Source organism: Phoxinus phoxinus, assembly GCF_949152265.1.
Source record: "Phoxinus phoxinus genome assembly, chromosome: 6".
In the NCBI taxonomy this organism is placed as follows: Eukaryota; Metazoa; Chordata; class Actinopteri; order Cypriniformes; family Leuciscidae; genus Phoxinus; species Phoxinus phoxinus.
In genome coordinates this window covers 13,475,631-13,497,393 of record NC_136881.1, presented here as the reverse complement: position 1 = coordinate 13,497,393, position 21,763 = coordinate 13,475,631, and the positions used below count along the sequence as shown (strand labels likewise).

At 37.1% G+C, this 21,763-nt stretch overlaps 1 protein-coding gene across 2 annotated transcripts in view; it reads left to right on the top strand.

Annotated features, from left to right (window-relative positions):
• Nucleotides 1-247: 247 nt before the first annotated feature.
• The window catches only part of klhl5 (kelch-like family member 5), a 61,458-nt gene continuing 39,942 nt past the window's right edge, over nt 248-21,763 (top strand). Inside the window, exon 1 of one of the 2 annotated variants that reach the window (XM_079615141.1) lies at nt 248-615. Coding sequence is in view for 1 of the 2 variants with exons in the window: in XM_079615140.1 (XP_079471266.1) it covers nt 16,833-17,392 (560 nt within the window). In the remaining variant the exon portion in view is untranslated. Of the gene's footprint in view, nt 616-16,680; nt 17,393-21,763 lie in introns of those variants that run through there. The other variant, XM_079615140.1, reaches the window with a different exon arrangement.

Below are 21,763 nucleotides of genomic sequence, written 5' to 3'. Positions count from 1 at the left end.
CTTTCTACTTAATTTATTGTGTGAGGGTTTGGATTGTTTTTCTTTTTTACATTTACACCAGTTATAATAAAATATTTAAAGCTACTGTATATTAAAACTATATATTGACATTGTCAACTATCAATCTTCGTGCTCATCTGTGCAATACCCACTAGGTGGAGACACTGTCTCTCACCCCCCAAAAGTTTAGTAGATTATTTGCAGATCGATTATTGTATGATAATGAAGTGAACAGTCAAGCCCCATCACTACATTATTTATGAACGGTTCTGTCACACAACAATACGTGCAGATTGCGTAGGCTATTTAAAAGGACAATCATAAGTAAACCCATAAAATAACTAACTCCACATTGAGTAAAGTTACAATGTAACGTTAGTCCACGATTTCAAGTGAGAGTGGATTTTTTTCTTTTCTTTTTGTGCATAGGCTATATCAAGGGGAAACATACTTTGCTCTCTGTTTCAGTTTTAGGGCTCTAGTCATAGCCTATAGCTACTCCACGCCTTTTCACACAAAAGTGAATCACGCGATTAACCAGATTAAAGATGTTCAACTTCTAAATGTGCAAATTACATCCGAAACAAGCGATAACAGCAGCTATTAACCCGCCAGGTAAGACAACTCATTTCACGCGTTATGATGTGGGGTTATTTTGGTTGACAGCTGAAGCCCATTAGAAATACGTGCAGCTACAAGTTCGCAGGTAGTTATGCGGTAAAAGGGAAATGAATAAGCCCATAAACGCTTTTAATGTGCGGACTCATTCAGCAGGAAAGCACGGGGTTCAGACCGGCCTGTCTGTTCCGATAGTTTTGATGGAAAGAAGATCTAATCTCTAACTAAAAGTTATTTCATATGCACGATATTTCCAGCTTGGATTAGCTCTTCTGACAAAGGAAGTGCAGAGAGGTGGATTTAGCTGATATACCCAACAAGAAACGAAAGTGTTTTTGCTCTGGTAAATAATGTAGGCTAGTCATTGGAAAATATATTAATTTAATATTTATCGTAAACGGTCTCGCGCAGGTATGCTCACAATGTCAGTCAAACTAATGTATCACAATTGCAGAGCGTGGAGTTACACAACTCCATGCACATCCACGTCAGTAATGAAACGTCGGTTTAAATATATTTGAGATTTTAGAATTTCATAGAAATTTTTCTAAAAAAGGGGGAACAGGTTCAGTCTGTTTTCGTATAATCTAAATCCATGGATTCGTTAAGACATGGGGCAAATCTTCTGTTGTGCTGTTTGTTAAGCTCTGGATTATTGGAAAGATTTTTCTAGCTTATAGATGTTATAAATAGAGATGTTTTAGAGCGTCTCGGGTATTTGTCAATAAGAAGTGTCACTGTGGGCAGATGTTGCATTTTAGGTGGATTGATTCAACAAGCCGGAGTCAAAAGAGATGCGTTCCATAACAAGACACCTAGAGACGCCCATCCTCGTTGTTGTATTTTTAATTAGTGTCTGACTATGACCCATCCGAATATAGAACAGAGAAACAACGAGAAAGGAGATTTGCAGCATGTCCCAGAATTTAGTCGTTTTCTGTCCTTTTTTGTGCCTCTTGTTAAATCAGCCAGTAGGCCTAATGATTTTATCATGTTTCATCCATGTGCGTTGTGAGTAAACAAACAAATTAGTTTGAGGTTGTTTACACATCAGTGATGGAGATTTAGCTTAAAGTCACCATGAAATCAAAATACATTCATTGCAATTCATTGACTGGCCGCTAGAGACATGCTCCAAAAGAGAGTCAATGCCATGCTAAAATGCCCAACTTTACAGCAGTAAAAAAATATGTTAACAGTACAATCCGTTTAAACTATTTTAAGCCTTAAAGTTCTGTATAATTAAGGACGTGGCCACTTGAGTGAAAGGTGGATCGCCGATGCTATCACTAGCCTACTAGCCGTTTGTCTGCTGTCTGTTAGCCGTTTTTTTTACAGTCTATGGTGGAGACGAGTATACAGAAATGGTTTACTGAATCTGAAGTAGCTTGACTAGTCCTCACAAAGCCCAGACCTGGACCTCATTGAACACCTTTGAGATTAATTGGAATGCAGACTGCAAGCCAAGGCCCATCACCCAACATCAGTGCCTGAGTTTACTGTGTCTTAATGGGAGCAAATCCCAGCTGCCGTGTTCCAACATTGTGGAAAGCCTTCCGAGAAGAGTGGAAGCTGTAGCAGCAGAGGAAGAGAGAAGTTCATATCAATGCCAGTGTTTTTACGGGTGTTCACATACTTTTAGCTGGGTGTTAATCTAATCACTGTTTCCAAAACCTGTTCTTTTATCCATCCTCTGCTCTGAGCTCCTCAGGATTTGTTGATTTCTCTCTGTCTCTCTCTGTGAAAAGGGACATTAATAAGTCATAGCAGATGAATTATGGATTGAAGCGAATTCAGCCTGGGAAGTTTATATAAAGGATGGACTGCTGGATTATATCATTGTGATATGTGATTGTAGAACACATGAACATGAACAAATATGTGCAAGGAAAAAGATTTGAAGTCTAAATGGCATGTGGGGACATAAAAAAAGGTATTACTACCAAATAGAAATGCACCGATACTAAATTTCTCTGCCGATAACGATAGATGATTTTTTGACATTTTTTTAAGGAAAAACAATCTCACAAATAATGCTGCAAACTATACATGGATTTCGGTAAATTTCCTTAATCGGCTGATTTTAAACTGGCCGATGGCCGAAAGTGATCTCTAAGAGATTATTTTAATATGCTAATTTGGTGCTCAAGTAACATGTATTATTATTATTATTATATCATAACTTTTTTTTTCAGGATTATTTGATGAATAGGAAGTTAAATACCGGTAGTAATTAAAAAACAACAACTTTTGTAACTTAATAAATGTCTTTACTGTCACTTTGGATCATTTTAATGAATAATTGCTAAATAAAAGAATTTTCTTTTGAAGGGTAATGTATTTATTAATCTCTCAGATATTACTTTTTAAAGGGATAGTTCACTTTAAAATTAAAATTCTGTCATCATTTACTCACCCTCAAGTTGTTTCAAACCTGTATGAATTTATTTCTTCTGCTGAACACAAAGAAAGATATTTTGAAGAATGTCAGTAACCAAACAGTAGACAGTACCCATTGACTTCCATAGTATTTTTTTTCCTACTATGGAAGTCAATGGGTACTGTCTACTGTTTGGTTACCGACATTCTTCAAAATATCTTCCTTTGTGTTCAGCAGAAGAAATAAATTCATACAGGTTTGAAACAACTTGAGGGTGGCTTTGCGGCAGTTTAAAGAAAGAATTGACAAAGGAAAAGATGAATACTTTTGATGAATTATATATGAATTATTAATACTTTTGATGAAGAATTATGATACTGCACCCCCCCCCCCCCCCCCCCCCCCACACACACACACACCCCCACCACAGACAGTATCATAACTCAAACTAGCCACTGCTCTTCTAGTTTACTGTTGACCCTGTCTCCAGTACCGCTGTCGCTAACACTGGACAGATGTGCAGCCATTATGGTTCATGTTTTCCTCCATGACAGCTCATGACTAATCTGTCCCAGCAGGATCTGCTCTGCACCATGTTTATATACAAAACGATAATGTATGCATCATTAATTGGCACAACTGCCTGTTTCAGTGCTTGCTGTTTACAGCGTTCATGCTAGTATTTTAGCAAGTTAAGGTATTGTTCGCTAAAGTTTCGCTCCCATCTTAGAAGTGGAAAGTGGTTTGTAATGCAGTTTTTACCCCATGCACCGTCATTTGCCTGAGTGGTTTTATTCAGTAGGTCACTGCAGCAGTAGATGTACTTCGTCCTCTGGAGTCAGATTCTCTCTCTCCCTCACACATTCTCTCTCTCTCTTTCTGATCAATTCAGCAGGCTTTAAGGTGACCTTTGTGAGGTAATGTTGGTGTGTTTGGCCCTCTGCATTTGTTCAGTCATCAAAAAGGTGGTTCAATAAAGCAGACAGTCGCTCAATAGACCCTCTTTGCATTGTATTTCACAGGGTAATCTGGGACTGTGGCTTTCTTTATGAAATATCCTTATGGATTTTTTTCCTTGTCAGGTTTTTGTCTAAAAACTCAGCATGATTATTGCAATGCAAACAAAGAAATCAGTTTTTATTTTCAGAACTGTGGCCTTGTTAGTGCATATTAGTACATAAAAGTGTTGATTTGGCAGTAAGTGCATGTACTCCAAAACATTGAGCTTTGGTTCTCATGTGAGCAATGTGGGTTCAGATCTGGCTTGTACATAGGGCTGCACAATCAGTCGCGACAATACTGAAATTGCGATATCATATGGCGAAAGGCTGCAATTTAATTAAATACATGAGCTGGGATTGGGAACACAATGTGCACCAACCGTCTTCCCAAACTTGAAATGAGAAGCACTTGTCCGGCTATCAACAAAAGAGAAGCTTTTTAGGCTCTGCGGTTTTTTACCAAAATAAAAACGTTTGAAAATGAATTTATTAGTTGTATAATTTTACAGCATTGTATTAGTTTTACAGTTAATTTCAACAGATATTCAAAAAATATTTCAACAGTATTTAATATTTAGTAAAAATAATAATCATTCTTATTATTATTTTTTCGCTTATTATTTTAGTCATATTGATGAATAATGAACAAAAAATTGGCCAATTTTCGTAGCCCTACAAACAATTCAGGAACCTAATTTATAATTTCACCAAAAGTTATGAACAGATTGGGATTTATAAAGGCAGAAACGAGTACATTTTCTTATGCCGGCTTAGCCAATCAAAAAGCATACATGCATACAAACATTTTGGCACTGATATACAAGTAATTTAATTAATAAAGCATATGAAAATGTAAAGATAAATAGGCAATCACATTCACAATATGTATTTATATAGTTTTATGTGCACATGAAAATTTAATCACTAAAATTAATTCATTTGTATGAATTACTTCCTGAAAATTTTAATAATAACAATACCACACAATTATAAAAATGTAGTTGATGCGCTTGTACACATTGCGCTTGAATTTAAGATGAACTGCGATTTACAAAGAGGCATGCATTTAGGAAAGCTTTTTTGTGCATATTTTATAAATTATGGGAACATGTCGTGCATTCACATTTAGGATCCTTATAGCCTACACATCTTTATAAATGTGGCTCCAGGAGCTTTTTTTATTTTTATTTGCAGGCACTTTTAACAGAAAAATGCAAAATCGTGCAGCCCTACTACAGTTTCCATTATCATCCACCTCCCACTTCTCTTGTCGTGTCATTTCCTGTCCTCTCTTCACATATCATAAAGGTGGCAAAAAGGCTCTGACACATTGAACTGTGGTGCTTATGTATTTGAATCCCGTGACTGTTGTTGTGTGACTAAATTGTGGCAGAAAGACAACAAATAAAATAAAATATATGCTCTGTCAAAATGACTAGCCTACATGAAAGTCAATATATATTTACACTACACAAGAAAGCCATTTTCCAGCACCACATCCAGCATATGGCATGTTTTTAGAGCTCCTTGTCTCATATTCAACCCTGTTTTACTTACACTTACCTAAATAAAGGCTCATCGAGTTCAGTAATTCCAGTATTACGATTTACGAATCATAATATTGTGGTTGGTGTGTTAATTCGTTAATTGCCGCGTGCGTCTCGGTGGATTGTGGACTGAAACGCAGACAAGGGACAGATGATGAAAGATGGCAGGGAGCTGTCTAAACACACCAGTCCCTGTCAGCGCAGATGGAGGCTGAATGGCAGACTGAAAGAGGAAAGGGATTTTCTTGGCATTAAGATCTTTCTTTTCTTGGCAGAGCTCTCTCTTTGCTGGTTGTGAAGGTCCATGGGCGGAAAATTGGCTTCTCAGACTCACAGATGGTCCAAGGCTCAGTCCACACACACACACACACACACACACACACACACACACACACACACACACACACACACACACACACACACACACACACACACACACACACACACACACACACACACACACACACACACACACACACACACACACACACACTCCAAAACGTTGAGTTTTTGGTACACCGTTGAAGTTCTCCTCCCTTGTTTGCCAGTAAATGTTAGTTAGCTAATCTTGTTATCGAGTGGGAATTACATAAGTGTCTGTCAAAATTACTCATGTACTGTCATGTAAGACGACCTCGCACTACAAAATTTTGACCTTCTGAGTATGTTTGGAAAAAGTGCTGATGCTATCACTGCATTCTGCATGTGAACATATGGAGAGGGAGCAGAGCATAAATATACGCACACACGCTTGCACACATATGAAGGCCTTGTCTCAGATTTGTAGATGACACCGTGACACTGTTTTTTTTACACTATTTTTTCACACTTATACTATCTTTATTAAAAAAAAAAAATCCAGCAGAGAGATGTGAGGTCCCAGCTGACACTATTATCACGGGGCTAAAGTATAAGTAGTACTTCATATACTTAAGTAACTGATTTTTTTTTTTTACTCAATTAAAATCATTTTAGTTAATTTAGATTGCACAAAGTATATATTTCTATGGTCATTGTTATATAATAAATCTGTCCTTAAAAATATTTTTGTATGCCTTATTGAGGCAAGTCATTTGGACCAGTCAAGGATGAATGACTATAACTATGGTCATTAATCTTGATGAAGACAAACTTGAGTGCGAACATGGATGGTGATTTGTATCTATATATTCAGGTATCAACTATAAAATCAGCTTCTGCTGAATTAAGTCTTACAGTAATTTAGCAGGTACATTTTAGATGTTTTATACATCTGTTACTTTAATGGGAAAATCTGTTCTGTCTACATCCCGCATGTTGTCATTTTTCATGGGCGTCAGTTGCGACAACACTCCTGTGGCCTCATGGGATAGTAAAGTGTTAATCAAATGTGCACTTCGGAGTCTCAGAGAAAAGTAATAGGACATCTGGTAACTTGCTGTTTTATGAATACTTCAATTTTGTTTGATATGCTGTTTGATGATTAGCTTTTGAGCATGTAACTATTTTTTTCTAGTTATTTTGATTAATGTGCAGTGCAAGTACATTTATGATACCGCATTAAAATGAACACTTGCTGGGCACCAAATGCAAGTAATATGTTTGTGTTTACATAATATGTATGTGTGTGTACTGTGTATAATTATTTTATATATATAAATACACACATATATATGTATATATTTAAGAAATATTTGCATGTATATACTGTGTATATATATATATATATATATATATATATATATATATATATTTACATAATAAATAAATATATATATATATATATATATTATATTAATATTTTATATATAAATAACACATTTTTCTTAAATATATACAGTACACACACATATGTAAACAAAAACTTTTCTTTTGGATGCGGTTAATCGCAATTAATCGTTGCCCAGCACTAATTTTTTTATAAAAATTTTATAATAAATTATAAATTATTACTTTTTTTTAGTTAGTCTAAGATTAGAATTTTCAGAAATGATATATATATATATATAATTTGCTATATATGTGCTATAAAGAAATGCATACGAATGGATTTAAATAATCTGCAGCCATACAGACTGAAAGAGCAATAGATAAAGATGAATAGAACAAGTAGTTGAAGACGGTGAGCAATGGAAATGAGAGGAGCAGAGAAACTGAACTGCTAAATCAGCACTTACCTGACTGTCTCACCTTTCTCTCTCTCTCTCTCTCTCTCTCTCTCTCTCTCTCTCTCTCTCTCTCTCTCTCTCTCTCTCTGTCTCTCTCTCTGTCTCTCTCTCTCTCTCTCTCTCTCTCTCTCTCACACACACATCATTTGTGCTCAGCGTTATGCCGCATCAGTGTGTTTATGCAGGTCAGACCCCAGGTGTTCACATTCTCGTTCTAGCTGTGCACGTGTGTTTCCCTCGTGGCCGGTAGAAGAGGGGAAACCTGAATGATCTGTATATTTACAGTGTGAGGTTGCAGCAGTATTTATGATCCTTAAACGATAAGCCTTCGGGAGACTCGTAAAGGAGATGTGTGTGTTTGTGTGTGAGTGAGTGGGGCTTGACTCAAGTAAAGCAGAGACTAGGGACAGGAATATTTATTTCTTTGTTTATGTTTGAGAGAGAGAGAGAGAGAGAGAGAGAGAGAGGCATTGTAGGAGTTCAATAATTCAGCATGTGGTTTATGATCTCTTGAAGATGCTCTAGATCTTTAGGGTCTAGAGGTTTTAAGCTTGTGTATTAATTTCATTTTAAGACCTTTCTGTTTATTCCCTGTTTGATGGAAAGCAAACGGTGTCAAGATCTCCTGATCTTCAGCACTTATCTCTAGGGTCTCAGTCTGTGTGTGTGTTCAGCTTTGCTGCTGTATGTACGTTTATCAACACCATAAAAATAAGCTATGAAATATTATGAGTCTCATCGAGGACAAATCTGTCTCCTAGGAAACATATGCCTAGCAAACACAAACACATACTTGTACACTCAAACACACTGTTCATGCCTTACAAAAGCGTACAGTGGCAGTACTAATCGCATCAGATGGTTATACCATATTACTTAGATATATTAGATACTGCATTACTATATTCCATATACAATGCTATTTATTCCAAGATCAAATACCATAGTAACATCATGGTTTTGTAGCCTACTGTATATCCACATATCATGATGTTACTATGGTAACATGTCTGCATTACCATATTCAATGTACCATGGCATTTATTTTTAGGTAGAATGGTATGAATACCAAGAATAGCAAGGTGTTACTATGGTACGCTGCTGTTCAAAAGTTAGAGGTCAGAATGACTTTAAAAAATTTTTTTTTAATTAATTTTATTTAGCAAAGACACATTAAATTGATCAAAGGTGGCAGTAAAGACATTTACGTATAATTTTACAAAAGATTTCTATTTCAAATAAATGCTGTTCTTTTAAAATTCTATTGATCAAAGAATTCTGAAGAATTCTGTGGTTTCCACAACTTTTTTTTTTTCAATATTGATTATAAGAAAAATGTCTTGAGCACCAAATCAGTATATTAGAATGATTTCTGAAGGATCATGTGACACAGAAGACTGGAGTAATGATGCTGAAAAATTATTTGTCATTGAACCATTACTATATTACATCCATGGTGTTAACTTTTAAGTAGAATGGTCTCTACCATATGATGAAACAGGTAAACAGGTAAGGTAATATAATGATACTCTGACTGGGAATACCATAGTAATACCATGGTAAAATAGCAGAAAATCATGGTATTGTCATGTTAACATCTCTGAATAACAATTAAATGTACCATGGTGATAGAATAGCATAGAATATTATCATTTTACAGAGGTACAGGTCTGAAAAAACAAGGTATTTCCATGACGCATATCCAAGAAATGGTCATTTCATGGTAGATTTTTGTCAGTGGCATGTAGGGCTGAATGTTTTAGTGTGTCTTTAAATGTACGTCCTGGGCTGGAGTTACAACAGACATCCTGAGGATTTTCAGGCTCTTCAGTATATAAAGAAAAAGAAGAGGGATATTGTTTCTGGAGATGGTCTGCCAGCCAGATGTGTTCGTTTCTCTTAACCACGAGCCTGCAATGGTTTTTCTCAGAAGGAATTTCTTTTTCTTTTTTTAAATCCATTCCTCCGTCCATCTCCTCTGGCATCTAAACCCTGCTGGCTTGCCCCTGTATCACCTCCATCTGCATTCAATTCCCGCACTGCTTTCTGTTCAGCTTAAGGGAGACCTATGAGAATCAGTAAAAGGAAGGATGAAAATGTCATTGCTATGTGCTAAATGGGCCTGGTGATATGGCCTGGCTGATGAGTTTGAAGTGAATAGAGAGTGTGTGTGTGGTGTGTGTCTGTGTGTGCGCGCATCCGGATCTGTCCTATAATTTCATCCATTGGCAGTAGAGGAAATATGAATGCACCAGAGCAGGAAGAATACTACCGGTATTTGGAAACGAACACACTCTGAATAGTAAGATGTTTGTGCGTATAGGCTTTTTGTAAAACAGAAATGTGCACACATTATCGTCATGCCGTGTGTAATGCATACTGTTGTATGACTATAAATACCCATAGTTTCAGGGAAATGGGAGTTAGATGTGTGTAGTTCTTTTCTCTTAAGGAATGAAACATATTTCCTCCCACGACTGTTGCAGACATGAATCAAAGAAATGAGATTTCTAACCTCTCAGCCCGGTTCAGCTTGGGGTTTCAGGGATGAGATTACATGGTATGTGAGTGTAAGTAGGTTGTGTGTGTGTGTGTGTGTGTGTGTGTGTGTGTGTGATTTTGTGAGTGTGTGAGTTTAATGATGGAATGGATGCAGCTGAACTGAAATGTGGAAATCTGTATCATAGCATAACCTGATGAGACAATACAGACATTACAGTGTGTGTGTGTGTGTGTTTGTGTGTGTGTGTGTGTGTTTGAGTGTGTGAGTTTAATGATGGATGCAGCTGAACTGAAGTGTGGAAATCTGTATCATAGCACAACCTGATGAGACAATACAGACATTACTGTGTGTGTGTGTGTGTGTGTGTGTGTGTGTGTGTGTGTGAGTGAAAGACAGGAAATGAGGACTCTGCTGTAAAACCCAGCCCTGCTGTCTTTTCTCCACACACACGTTTGCAGTCTCACTGTTTAACCCTCTATTGGACATGTTATGAAAGCAGTGTTGAAAATATAATTGATTGATTCAGTTTTGTTTCTTTTATAGGATGTACATTTAATTACATAAAAAAAAATCAAGGATGAGGCTGCAAAAGCTTCTACATTATAGACACTATTAGAATTGGCTCCTATAGGTTAAATATATTCCATGTATTGTATTCACTTTCTAAATGTTATAAATGTCTTAAATATATATATATAAAACATATGATACCGCAACTGTAATCTATTCTCTGTTGTGGCTGTGTTCATTGCATCCATCCATATCCGCCAATATAATTCACTACTGCACAAATGTTGCTTGTATGCAACCAACAAATGAATGCTGTTCCTCCCATGACATACAATGTCATTAACTTTAAATGTTTTAAAAAGGAAGTTTAGAGTTGCCAGAAACCAATTATGTTTACATTTACATTACATTTACGTGACAATTTCAAATCAGATATAAAACGCTAAAAATAACACAGCTACGATTATTTTCTTTTTATATTTTATGAATAGCTTTTTTTTTTTTTTTGAAGAAGAAGAAGAAGAAGAAGAAGAACACAGTTCTTGAAACTTCTGGAATCACAAAATGAATAATTTTTAATAGCAGTGTAACACAGAAATATATATATATATATATATTTAAGACTTTGTACAGAGAAACAGAGTTTTAGTTTACCACACATATCTCACCTGTGTGTTGCATGTGTGCAGGTTTGTAGTCCTACAGCAATCCTTCTTTTTACACCACAAGAAATGCTGAATCATGCGATAGTTTAATTAGTCTGCCCAGCATCTCCTCCATATGCCCATTTGTGTGATATATTTGCTGGACGGTTTTGATTTACATGCAGGAAAGATGAAAAATGAAATCAAGGGGTGGAAAGAAGGAGAGGGAGAGACGGAGAGACGGATTGGATTAACCTTGAGAAAATAAGTAGGGGCCATAAAGAATAAATTGCTTAATCATCCTTCCAATCACTCAATGATGTTTCGTGCAGTCGCGCTAGCCATAAAGCTTTGTGACAACAGTGTGTCTGAATGAATGTGAGTGTGTGCGATCACGCATAGAGAGGTTAACACTCCTGTCAGGCTTGCTTCCTCTAGACCTGAATCAGTGTGAAATAAAGCTTTGACCATCACAGGGTCACCATTGACTCTCTCTTCGAAGCTAGTATGACTACTGGCCTGAGACCTGTGTTTTCACGCACTGCAGTCTCCGTTCCAGCTGACAGGAGTGCAGCATTGCTGTCAGGGAACAAAGCACTCTGGGACAGCATTAAATTCCTCCTTGGAATTAATCTCCTCCCACATACACAACTGCCACATGCATTCCTTTAAAGTGACAGCTCGCCCAATAATTAAAATTCAGTAATTATTTTTTCACTCTCATGTTGATGTAAACACCTTGCATCCTTCTCTGGAAAACATAAGGAGATGTTTTGAAGAATTTGCATATTTCCTATTTTTCACACTAAAGCATACATTGACCACAAAAAGCTAAATAAAATATAGTCAAATGCCATTGGCGCTCATGTCTCTCATAACTGATTGTGACACAGCAAGATTGATTTGTGCGTGAATGACATTTGAGATGAGATGTAACTGCAGTGACAGATCTTTTCTTCCGAATTGAAACAGATTCTTCACCCTCACACAAAATTTGTTATCGCTTAGATTCTTGTTGAATTTGGATTATTATTGACTGGGTTTTGCCTGCGAAAATTCACCAAACAACAGTAAATGTGACGATCCTTAAGAAAGGGGCGGGGTTTAAGCGGATTAAATGATTTTGGGAGAAGTTATGACATTTTGATTAAAAATTACGAGGTCCAAAAAATAAATAAACATGCACAGTTGTTCACAATTCGATCAATATAACATGTAGATAATTTTTGCAGATCACTTTATTGTCATTGTTGGAGCTTGTCAGCCCTTACGAAAAAGACATTTATTCAGGTGTGCTATTAGTATACTTCTTTTAAACTAAAAATATGAAAGTATACTTTCCGTCTACTTTTTTGTACTTCTCAGAAATATATTTAAAATTGCACAAGTATACTTGACTTGTAGTGACAGAAAAGTGTAAGTATGTTTGGCCTATACTTAATCTTTTGATCGAGATATAGCCTACTTAAAAGTAGAATTAAGTAGCTATTGTAGTTGTGTTTACTCTTTTGAATGAGTATCCTATTAAATACTTTTTTCACATATTTTTACATATTGTCATATAAACTTACATTGTTTGAAAATATATATTTTTTTAATTTAACTTACCCACATTCAATTGTTGATAAAAAATGATGCATTAAGCTACAATAAATAGTTTTTTTAAAAACAAGGTATATTTCAAGTATAAAAAATGAATACCTAAATAGGAACATGGTATATAATTAATGTGCAAAAATAATATAGTAAACTTTAAGTATGATGTTATGTTCACTTAAAGAAAACGGTAACACTTTACAATAAGGTTCATTTATTAAACATTATTTAATGTATTAACTAACATGAACAATACATTTGTTACAGTATTTATGAATCTTTGTTAATGTTAGTTAATATGAATAAAGCTGTTCATTGTTTGTTCATGTTAGTTCACAGTGCATTAACTCATGTTAACAAGATTTTAATAAAGTATTAGTAAATGTCGAAATTAACATTAACAAAGATGAATAAATGCTGTATAAGTGCAGTTCATTATTAGTTAACGTTAACTAATGTAGTTAACTAATGTTAACTAATGAACCTTATTGTAAAGTGTTACCAAGAAAACTTATAAGTATATTAGCTGTTTACTAAACTACAGTTTAATGAGTACTTCAAAGTGTACTTCTATACACTAAAAAATGTGCTACAAGAATTAAAATAGTAAACTACTAGTATACTTAAGTTCACTTGTAGTACAGATGCAGTACAAACCGAGAAACGTAGTTGTGAACTTGTACACTTACACTTATAGTACATTTTTATATACTTTATATATACTAAAAAGTGGGCCAATTTAAGTAGGCCTAGTATTGCAATAGTACACAAGTTTATTACAAGTACATTATAGACTTCAAGTATACTTAAAAATATACTTGAATGTTACTTAAGTATAGGCCTACTTAATAAAATGAACTAGAAGTACACTTATTTTTCGCAAGGGAGGCCATGCTCTAATTGTATAGAAGAAAGCAGAATAAATATTCTTCAAAACATCTATGGAAGACTTCCATAAAAAAGTAGAACAACATGAGTATGAGTAAATAATTACAGACCCCCCAACCCTCCTCCTCCCCTCCTCTCTCCATTATTTTTATTTTTAGGGGATCTATTCCTATACCCTGCAGATCTTTCAGGGAAAGCGCTTATTTCAGGCATAAGCTATATTTGGGAAGCATTATGGGTAAGATGCTCTAAAATCTGCCTCTTTTGCATTATGTGGTTTGTATTTGGTAGCCCGATGAGAATGATTCAGCTCTAAAGCAGTAATTTTCTGGGACATGATGATAAAATGAAAGAATCCTGGTCTCCATTCCACAAGTATACTAATGTTGTGCTGCTTGTCAGTGGCACGTGGGCCTGGCTGTGTTTATTTAATGCGCCCTTAGAGCCAACATCTGTGAATAATGTTACAAAAGCAGGCAGAAATTCCAGCTCTCTGTTGTGGTTTGCATGGCCAGAATTGAGACCAAACTCACTGCTGATCCTACTGTGAACGATTTACCCTTTGTGTCACACACACACACACACACACTGCAGTTTGCCGTGGTGGCATCACATTCACTCTTGCACAGAACATAAATGAAAGACAGGTTTGTGGCAAAGAAAATACTTAAGCTACAGAACCAAAACTCCTCCCTTCCCCCTTTCTTTCTTTCTTTCTTTCTTTCTTTCTTTCTTTCTTTCTTTCTTTCTTTCTTTCTTTCTTTCTTTCTTTCTTTCTTTCTTTCTTTCTTTCTTTCTTTCTTTCTTTCTTTCTTTCTTTCTTTCTTTCCTAGCATGTGTGGGACAGCACATACACAACACAGTCATTTATGGACTATCTCTGTGTGGCAGATGGACATCTCCTTTTGCATCGTTGTCTGTTACAATGAAATACAACAAACATCTATTGACTTGTTAAATCTCTTTCACACTTCATAACTCAGTTTCTCTTGTTCGCATTCATTCCTCTCACATTTTCCTGCCATTCATTTCTCCCATCATCGGTTTGCCTTTCTTGTCTATGTGTACCGTTGTGGTATTGACAAATTTGTGTGTAAGCGATATTGAACTTAATGTGTGGTATTGATTGTGTAGAGCGGTTGTCTGGTTTGTATTTCCATTGACTAAGTGAGTTCTAAGTAGAAAAGGTCAAGGAATCAACAGGCGTAAAATTTGAGGGGGATGCGTGTGCTAAAAACAGCAAAGTGATGTATTTGTCATGGTACTAATTTTTAAAGTGTGGTGAAAATAAAGGTTACCTTGAGACTCTGGGGGTGATGCTGGTGGAGCAATTTTAGTGGTATATTTGCTGATGCGCAAAGTTACAGTGTTTTAGGCTTACCTTAAAAAAAGATTGTGTGGGTGTGATGTGACTGTGGGAGTAGTTGTGGTTAATGTAGGCTTAAATATTCATTTAGATGAGGACCTCATTGTAGATTTTTTTTTAAATGACTAATACAACACCCACATTGCCATTCATACAGAGATGAGGTGTAACTTTTTTTTAAATGGTTTTTAAGGCTACACTGCACCATCAGTTTTGTACATCAAGTATACGAATATGCATACTTTCATAGGGGGCGAAAAATTTCACAGTATTCACAAAACAGGCAAAACAGTCCCCAGATGACCTACCACTTCCGCCGAGATTCTAAAGTGTGCATCCGATGGAGACTTTACCATCCATGAGGCCAGAGGACAGGAGAGGATTTGTGAACTGAATAAGATAGCTATGAGTAGAGCGCCATGTGTTGTCATCACGAAATGATGGTAATTACGACATGGCGTGAACGCCTCAAATCAAGTGGTGCTCACTGCAGAGCCAAATGACGGCTTCCAAACGACGGCTCCCCATCTCTGGATGTAATGGGTGGAGCTTGACCTAGTCCAGATCCACCTCTGTGGACCTAAAGGGTGGAGTTATGTTTAGCAATAAGGTGTAGTGTTAGGGTGTGGTTGGACCATCTAGCTCTACCCATTACATACAGCGAGGGGGAGCTGGACGTCAAGCTCAACCCACTGGATCTGCAGTGAGCAGCCTCTCCAGTAAATGCCCATGAGGTGACCTGCTCCAATTAACACTGCATTTTCTAGAATTGGGTTTCCCAAATTGGGGTTAGTGAAAGATAACATAATATATATATATATATATATATATATATATATATATATATATATATATATATATATATATATATATATAGGCCTATATATTAGAAATATTTTATTTGTTTACCTGCATGTAATTTGACCATGAACCGACATAGGATAATCGTGAACATGCAAATGTGTTTTTAAATTATGGAAAATGAACTTAAAATCTCAAGGACTAGGCTACTTCAAATAAATAGACAAATCTGGAGTTCAGCTGACAAAATAGTTTGTGAATTCCTCTCCAAAAAGAATTATAGGCTAATCTCATGTGAGAGAACGCCATACTATTTATATTTTTCAAAAGTGGTTTTAATTGATTTATTTGTAAAACTTTTTAATTAGAAAAATAATATAGAGTGCACCTTTAAGGCTAATGATTTTCCATAACACCTTTAGACTCCAAATGTCATTTTCTGAATTCATCATCACACATAATGATCTTATCATGCCAATGAAATAGTCATGCCAATAAGGTTCATTGAATTGCCATTTGGCTGACAGATGTTACCTTGAATATTTTTTCTTTCTATTGATGTAGGCAGGTAATTGAAAAGTGCCATGTGAGGTTTTACCGCACAGATTACGTGTTTGACTCTTCCGTGAGAGTGAGAGAGAGAGCGAGCGCGCGCGAGAGAGAGAGAGGTGTGAATTTTCCTTTCCCCTCCGTACTCAGTCTCACTCTACACGTCGCCTCCGTGATCGTCGCCAGCAGCGCTCGCGTGCTCCGTTACCAAGACAATCACGGATCACGGATCACGAGGCTCGTCGTTTCTTCCCCGCGCCTCCCGTTACCGGAGTCTCGGGCATGTCGAATCCCAGGAAAGACTTTGACGTGAAACAGATCTTGCGCATCCGCTGGCGATGGTTCGGCCACCCTGTATCACCTCCTTCTCCCGGTAACCAGCCTTCGGGAGATCTCTTCAGCAGCATCAGCGGTGGTAGCAACCGGGGGACCTCATCCGGCGGTGATCAGCCCTCACTCGGCGGCTGCAATAGCCCCAACGCCGCTGCCGGTGCCAGCTCGAGTAACGGCAACTCTTCCTCCAACATCAACAACAATCGAAAGTTTGCGGATTCTGGTCCAAACAGCGGACACTCAGCGGCGGCAGTGGTGGTTAATGCCTCCGCGTGTCCTCGGTCCATGAGCCAGCAGGAGTGCCGGAGCTCCCCGCCGGCGCCTTGGGTCTTCCCGGCTCACTCGCGCTCCAGCGAGAGCCTGGAGCCGCTCCAGCAACAGCAAAAGCAGCAGCAGCAGCAGCAGAAGCCGAAGCCGCAGAAGCAGCAGTCCACGCGTGTATCAGACGCCCCTGGCCCTGGAGACGAGGAGAACAATAATAACGTGGAGTCTGACTCCAGCTCCTGCAGGTATGGGAAGTATTACTGGTGTGGTTCCAGTAGAGCACAGCAGGGCGCTTGTACCGAACTGGTACCACTTCACAACAGATGCATCGCCAGCTGTTCTCTATTAAGATTAAACTGTTACCACGAAGCCCTCCTTTTTGTTTCCTCACACTTTCTCTGTATGATAAATAGTGCATATGGTATATTCAAATAATTAACTGGATTTCAAAAACATTTTACAGACAGTAAAATGTGCTTGCATTTATTTTTTCCTTAAATATGAAATCATTGAAATTTTCTTTTAGTGCGTCCTTTTTGTGTACAGTGTATTTGTGGAATTTATTTATATTAGGCTGTGCCTAGTGTCAATTGTGCTAAACATAGTTGGTGTTGGTGAAAAGAAAAGAAAATACATTCACACCTTAATTTAATGATGATGTTGAATACAATGCACTAGTATTTAATGCAGATACAACTGGGCAGTTGATATTAAATATTTTTTGGAAATCTGCAGTGAAATAATAATTTAGAAATGATTAAGCATGACGCTTTTATGACCTTATATTAACTGAGACATTGCATTGAATATGTGTACTTATATAATATGTGTAAAAGGAATTTGTCACACCGCAGGACAATTTAAGATGAGCTATGAAGGCAAAAAGGATGATTAGAAATGGTGAAAAAAATAATATCTTGACCAGTTATGAGAAGAACCGCACCCCACCTTGTTTAGGAGGTTGAATAACAACAGCAGTCATATGTAATAGATTTTGGCAAATGTCTTATCGAAAGTGTTCTCCGTGGCTGTTATGTGTTGGGTGTGGTGTTACATCACCTAAGAATGCCAATTTTCTTGTCATTTACTCACCATTGTGTTGTTCCAAAACCTATAAGACTTTGTTTTCTCTGCAGATCAAAAAATATTATTTTTGAAGAATGTCTTCATGCAATGACAATGAATAAGTGACTGATGTCAAATCTCAAAAAGGATATAAAAGTACCATAAAAGTATAACTGTTATGTGCTATATTCCAGGCCTTGAGAAGCCATACAGTAATTTTGTGAGTAGCGACCCACATTTAAGTTGTAATTCACTGCTAATCTTCTGACCTGTGAGTTATTAAAATCTACGAGCAGATCGAGTCAGTGAGCTAAATTCAGTTTGAATCATGAATGAATCATTTAGGGCTGTTTCCCAAAAGTACCATAAGCCTAGATCATAGAAATCAATGGCACCAATATGCTTACAGTGCTTTTGGGAAATGCAGTCCTGGGCTGCGATTCCAAAAATCGTAAGATTAATCAGATTGTAGAACCATTGTCACCAATGGTCTCTTTTACCGTAGTTGTCAGGTCTTTGCAACAAAAGTAATGGCCAGTCAAAGTAGCCCGAAATATAGCCCAATGCGATTTTCTCCGTCGGGCGGCCAAATTATCCACTGAATTTGTACGTCTGGGGGATGTTTTGGGGGTGTTGGAGCGCCAAAATCGTACGGGGGTAGAAATCAACACACGGGGAAAAACAATTAACCCAACAAGCAACAACTTAAAAGTAGCCCAATTTGTGGGAAAACTGCAGACTAGGCATCACTGGCCTCTATGATTAACTTAGCTCACAATGATTTAGAGGAATGCAGCCCAGAGCAGTTTTGTGAATTAGGCTAGATCAACCGATTCATTGAAAAGATTAGACTGAAACACATAATTTGTTCACTAATTAGACATCCATATCTCGTATGATTGCTTCATACAAGAGTAGACTACGGCGGATGTCAAGTTTGTCGGGATCTGTTTCTCACACAATCACTACTATATGGCTTCAGAAGACTTGGAATACAATACATGACTTGTTGGACCACTATGATATTTGATGTTTTGCATCCATTAGGATTTCCATCATTTTCCATCAAAAAAAGTAAGCCTTGGAACAAAACAAGGTTTCACAAATAATGACAGAATTGTCATTGTTTGGTGAACTATCAATGTGAGAGAAAGAGATTTTAAATTTATACTCCTTTTGTGACATGAAAAGCTGAAAAGCATCTCACATTTGAAGCATTAGCTCACTTGGGTGTAGTAGAGCGAATATGATGTAACGTCCACTAAACACTTTTGTTTCAGTAAGGAAGTGATGTGTACATAAATTGTGCTTAATGTTCCCTCACAGATCCTTAGTGTGATGAACAGCTGTGAATCTTTTATGCGAGAGTTCAAAAGATGAAAACAGACTTCAGTTCTACAGTATGTTAGGCGATACAATGCTTTATGGGATTGCAGAATGTTACTGTACATGCTTTGTATGTACAAGGGTGTCTGTCTTCCTGATCTGATACCCATTCTTGGGGTTGATTAATTCTGTGGTCGTCTCTTATTAATGATCATCAGCTTTGTTCCTTGTTTGATTGTACTGTGGACTTCATACTCTGGTACTAGACTGTGAGTGGGTATGTTTACTAGGGGTTTTTATATGAGAGAGAGAGCAAAGGATGTGGGTATGTCAGTGTGGTGTAGCTCTGAAAGGCACTTAGTCCCTCATCACCTTGGAGACGGTAGATTGAACCTATTGCTGCTGCTCCTTACAGTTCATACCAGGAAGAGATAACCACACAAACACACACACGAGAGACTGAACCTGAAAACGGTGAGAACTGTCTCTCACTACCTTGCTATTTACCTCAAATAACAGATTCATACAGATGCACACATCATAATGCAATTATAATACGATTTAGGCAATAATGGGATTGAATTTTACCTCATGTAAAAACAACATTTAACTTTGTTACAATTGATGAGATTAAGCTCATAATCAATTGAAAAATCTAGCATAAACCAACATTCTCTGTTGCTCCAGGCTGGTTTATGCTGGTTAGAGCTGGTATAGTGCTGGTACTGGTCTAGTTGGTGGACCAGCATAGTCATGCTGTTCTAAAGTAAAATTGAGCTGGGAGCCGGTCCACCACTCCTGTTTCCTTTACTGATGACCAGCAATCAGCGTCCCATGCTAGTCCCAGCATAGAAAAAAAAGCCTTATTCTGGTGACCAGTAGTGCTGGATTTTTCAGCAAGGCAAACATTAATCTGTGTAAAATATGTGGCATATGCCACATTTAATCCCAATAAACAAACAGTAGGTAAACACTTAAATTAGATTTATTCCACTCTGACCAAAGTGTGCATGTACTTCTGACGTCATCATGCGCAGATTCGTAAACATGGCGGTAAAGAATGCATCACATTTTTGGGTTGCTAAAGAAACTGAGCATGTTGACAATGTTGTGTGACATGAATAAAGACATGCAGGCGTGTCACCGAAAAAGGCTAAAAAAAGTTTCGCCAATAGAAATGCGTTTTGAATTTGACGTAAATAGACTAAAACAATGGCCAGTAACACACCTACTGTATGTGAGTTCATCATTGTGCAGTGGGGTATGTGAATAATGTCGGTAAAAATAACCATCATTCTTCTTCATCTTAAGTTGGAAATAATCGCATTATTGGTGCACATTTAAACGTAGTCTGTGAATTTTTTTTCTTCTTTTTTCCCCCATCCTCCAAATGTACTTTATTGAAAATGGCCCTCATCATAGCTTTCACAAACCACATATGCATGTGCCCTTGACTGCCACATCTTTGTTCTTTCAAACACAATGTTTGTTATAGTATAGAAGCACAAATAAGTAGTGACTATTTGGGAATTCAAGTAGGACTCCAGGCCCTCTGGCTGTTTATGACTTACAGGAAAGTGAGAGAGTGATGGAGAGAGAGAGAGGAAGATGAAGAAAACCGTCTAGCCGACTGAAAACTGCAATTACGATCTTGAGATAGTGGAGCAAAACATCTGATATCCGTTGAACATTCGAACTAGGGCTCTCCCTTTCTCTTTGCCTCCGGCTCACACTTCCATTTATGTGGACATGCGTAGATTTTACTCTACAGTCAACTATAGAGCAATGGAGAGTGTGGGAGGAATCCTTTATTTTGTGGTTAAATTCTCCATTTTTTTGTCTGGGATTAGAGAAAGATGGGTTTTATTTTGGTCTTCAATTTATAGGCTTCGTTTTTTATGTTTAGATGGATGAGTAAAGCAGGAGAACACTTTCAGTGATCAAATCTCAATTCAAAACAATTTTTTTTCGTATTATAAAGTAAAAGTAAAACGTTGTTACCTAATAAATTAGGCTGTTCTGTCATCATTTACTCAGCCTCATGTCGTTCCTAACCCTTTAAGACTTTCAGTCGTCTTCGGAACACAAAATGCTTCACACTTGGGCTTGTCTAGAACTTGCAGTTCTTTAATAAAAATTTTAATACAAATGTTATGTCAGGGGCAATCATTTAACAGATTCCTTTAACTCAAATGGGTAATCCTGGACTCCTTATTCCTCCGTCA